The sequence below is a fragment of the Echinops telfairi genome, unplaced genomic scaffold, assembly GCF_000313985.2.
Source record: "Echinops telfairi isolate 266 unplaced genomic scaffold, ASM31398v2 ScPeMD7_7459;HRSCAF=8497, whole genome shotgun sequence".
In the NCBI taxonomy this organism is placed as follows: Eukaryota; Metazoa; Chordata; class Mammalia; order Afrosoricida; family Tenrecidae; genus Echinops; species Echinops telfairi.
In genome coordinates, this window is record NW_022111359.1 from 536,591 (window position 1) to 538,892 (window position 2,302).

Sequence of the window (2,302 nt, forward strand, 5' to 3'; positions counted from 1 at the left end):
GAACACCGAGTGGGGCACAGACGGCCAGCGTCCCTCTTTGGGGAGAGAAAGACCCCTTTCCCTCCATGATTGTGCTAGGGGCCTGCCCCCCGCCCGCCCCCCCGGGAAGGAGGAGAGAACCTGCCACAGTGAAAGCCCCCAGGCGCCTCACTCCCCACTCCCCACAAGAGAGGGGGCCCGAGTGACCCTGAGACAGGCCACAGAAACGGGGTTCCCTCCCCTAAGACCCAGCAAAGGCCCTCGCCCCAGAGCTCCTCATCCCCAAAGACAGTTTCCAAGGCAACACAATGGAGCCAGAGCCAGGGAGGTGCCCCCACCCCCACAGGCCAGTGAGACACCCCAGCTCCCTGGGCCCAATTACAGGCGGAGCTTCCACAATCGCCTGGGAACCATGGGGTTAGCACCGCCCCCTGGAGAAATTAAAACCCAGCACATAACTACCTAACTAGCCGCCCAGTAAGACGCCAGGGTCCCCTTGGGGCCAGGCCGCCCGGGGGACGGCGGCAGGCATTGGGTAAGTGAGGGGTCTGGGGTGTCTCTGCACTTGGAGTGAATCCCCAGTGCACCTTCTAACCTGGGGTCCACGCGAGGGTTGGGGCAGCAGGTGCCAAATGAGACGAGAGAACTGCCCAGCCGTGGGGTGGGGGGAAGCTGGTGGCTCCACAGATGAGGGGCCGGGCAGAAACAAAGCCAAAGCCAAGAGGGGCAGAGGCCTGAGGGGAGTCCCCCGGGTGGGCCCCCCAGACCCCGCCTGGGCAGGGCCAGCTTCTGGCCTGCCCTCAGTAATGATGGCCCCTAAAAACAGCCCTTTACGGTGGGAGGCCAGAGGCTGCCGCGGGAGCACCCCCCCACCCCAGGCCACATTCATCCCTGAGACAGATCCTGGGGGCGGGGGGCGGCGGCAAGCAGGGCTCCCCATCTGTCCTACCCTCTCACAAGCACCCCAAGACTCCCAGGTCCCTGACAGGAGTGGTCATCGGCAGAGGGCAGGGCAGTCTGAGGGGCAGCAGAGGGGACGAGGCTGGACAGTCAGCACCGGCGTGCCCCTGCCCCCAGCCTGCCCATCAGGAGCCCAGTATCCAGGGGGGGCCAGCCACCTCCCAGAGAAGGCACCCCGGGACCCCAGCCCCTCATGGGAAAGAGAGATGATTACAAATGTGTGGGGGTGCTTTCTTTTACGTTTTCTCCTGTTTTTTTTTCTTTTTGCCTTCCGTTTTCAAGTACGAGTTCCCTGAATGAACACGAGTGGCTATCGCTGTCCTTGGACTCAGGCGGAGAGAGCAGAGTATTTACAAAAGGAAAGCCCGGAGCTCTGGGGACCCCTCGGGGACTGAGTGTTGCCGCTTCTCTTGGTAAGAGAACACAGACGCCTTTGCAAAACCCCGAGGGGGCGGGGTGGGGCAGAACCACCAGGAGTCAGGTAGGGGCCTGGGCAGGGGCTGCCCACCTGCAGACACACCTGCCTGCGACTTCCTCTGCTGTCCTAATTCATCTCTCCAGCGTCCACAACCTGAGAAATTCCAGTCTTCCTTGGTTCCCCCGTTTTATTAAACTTTCTTTATATAGATCTGTAGATATATATTTTCTTCTCTGCGTTTTTGGCATCAGCTGTGGCCCCTCCCTCCCCACCCGTGTCTCCCGGCACCTGGCCCCATGGCCCCCCTCCACCCCTGCCCGGCCGGCGGGGAGGCGGGCGGGAGTGACTCTCTTAAGGCACCGAGTTAGCTGAGGTAGACGAGGAGGGCGCGGCGGGTGGGGGTCCGGCCTGGCTGCCCGAGCTGCTGCTGCCGCCGCTACTGCTGGTCCCGCCGCTGCCTCCGCGGCCCCCGCCACCCCCACCGCCGCCTTTGCTGGGAGCCGCGGGTGTTGTGGAAGCCGGCGCCTGGGCGAAGAGCACCCCTAAGATGTGACGGGAGAGGCTGGTCACCAACGGGCAGGGGACCTGCTGCTCCCCATCGACAGAGCACCTCTGTCCCTCTCTCACACGGGCACACACACAGGTATACACACAGTCTCTCTCACACACATACGGCTTTACACACCATCTCTCCCCCACTCACTCGCACAGAGAAATGCACCATCTCTCACACTCACAGGGAGTAATCCATCATGTTACTCACACTCACATCGAGTAATCCACTATCTCTCACTCACACTCAACGGAGTAATCCACCATCTCTCTCACACTCACACGGAGCAATACACCATCTCTCTCACACTCACACGGAGCAATACACCATCTCTCTCACACTCACATGGAGTAATCAACCATCTCTCTCACTCACACTCACATGGAGTAATG

At 61.4% G+C, this 2,302-nt stretch overlaps 1 protein-coding gene across 1 annotated transcript in view; it reads right to left on the reverse strand.

Annotated features, from left to right (window-relative positions):
• Nucleotides 1-1,708: 1,708 nt before the first annotated feature.
• Nucleotides 1,709-2,302, reverse strand: part of ARID3A (AT-rich interaction domain 3A) — a 45,030-nt gene continuing 44,436 nt past the window's right edge. Inside the window, exon 13 of the mRNA XM_004716997.1 lies at nucleotides 1,709-1,899. Coding sequence (XP_004717054.1) covers nucleotides 1,709-1,899 — 191 coding nt within the window. The remainder of the gene's footprint in view (nucleotides 1,900-2,302) is intronic.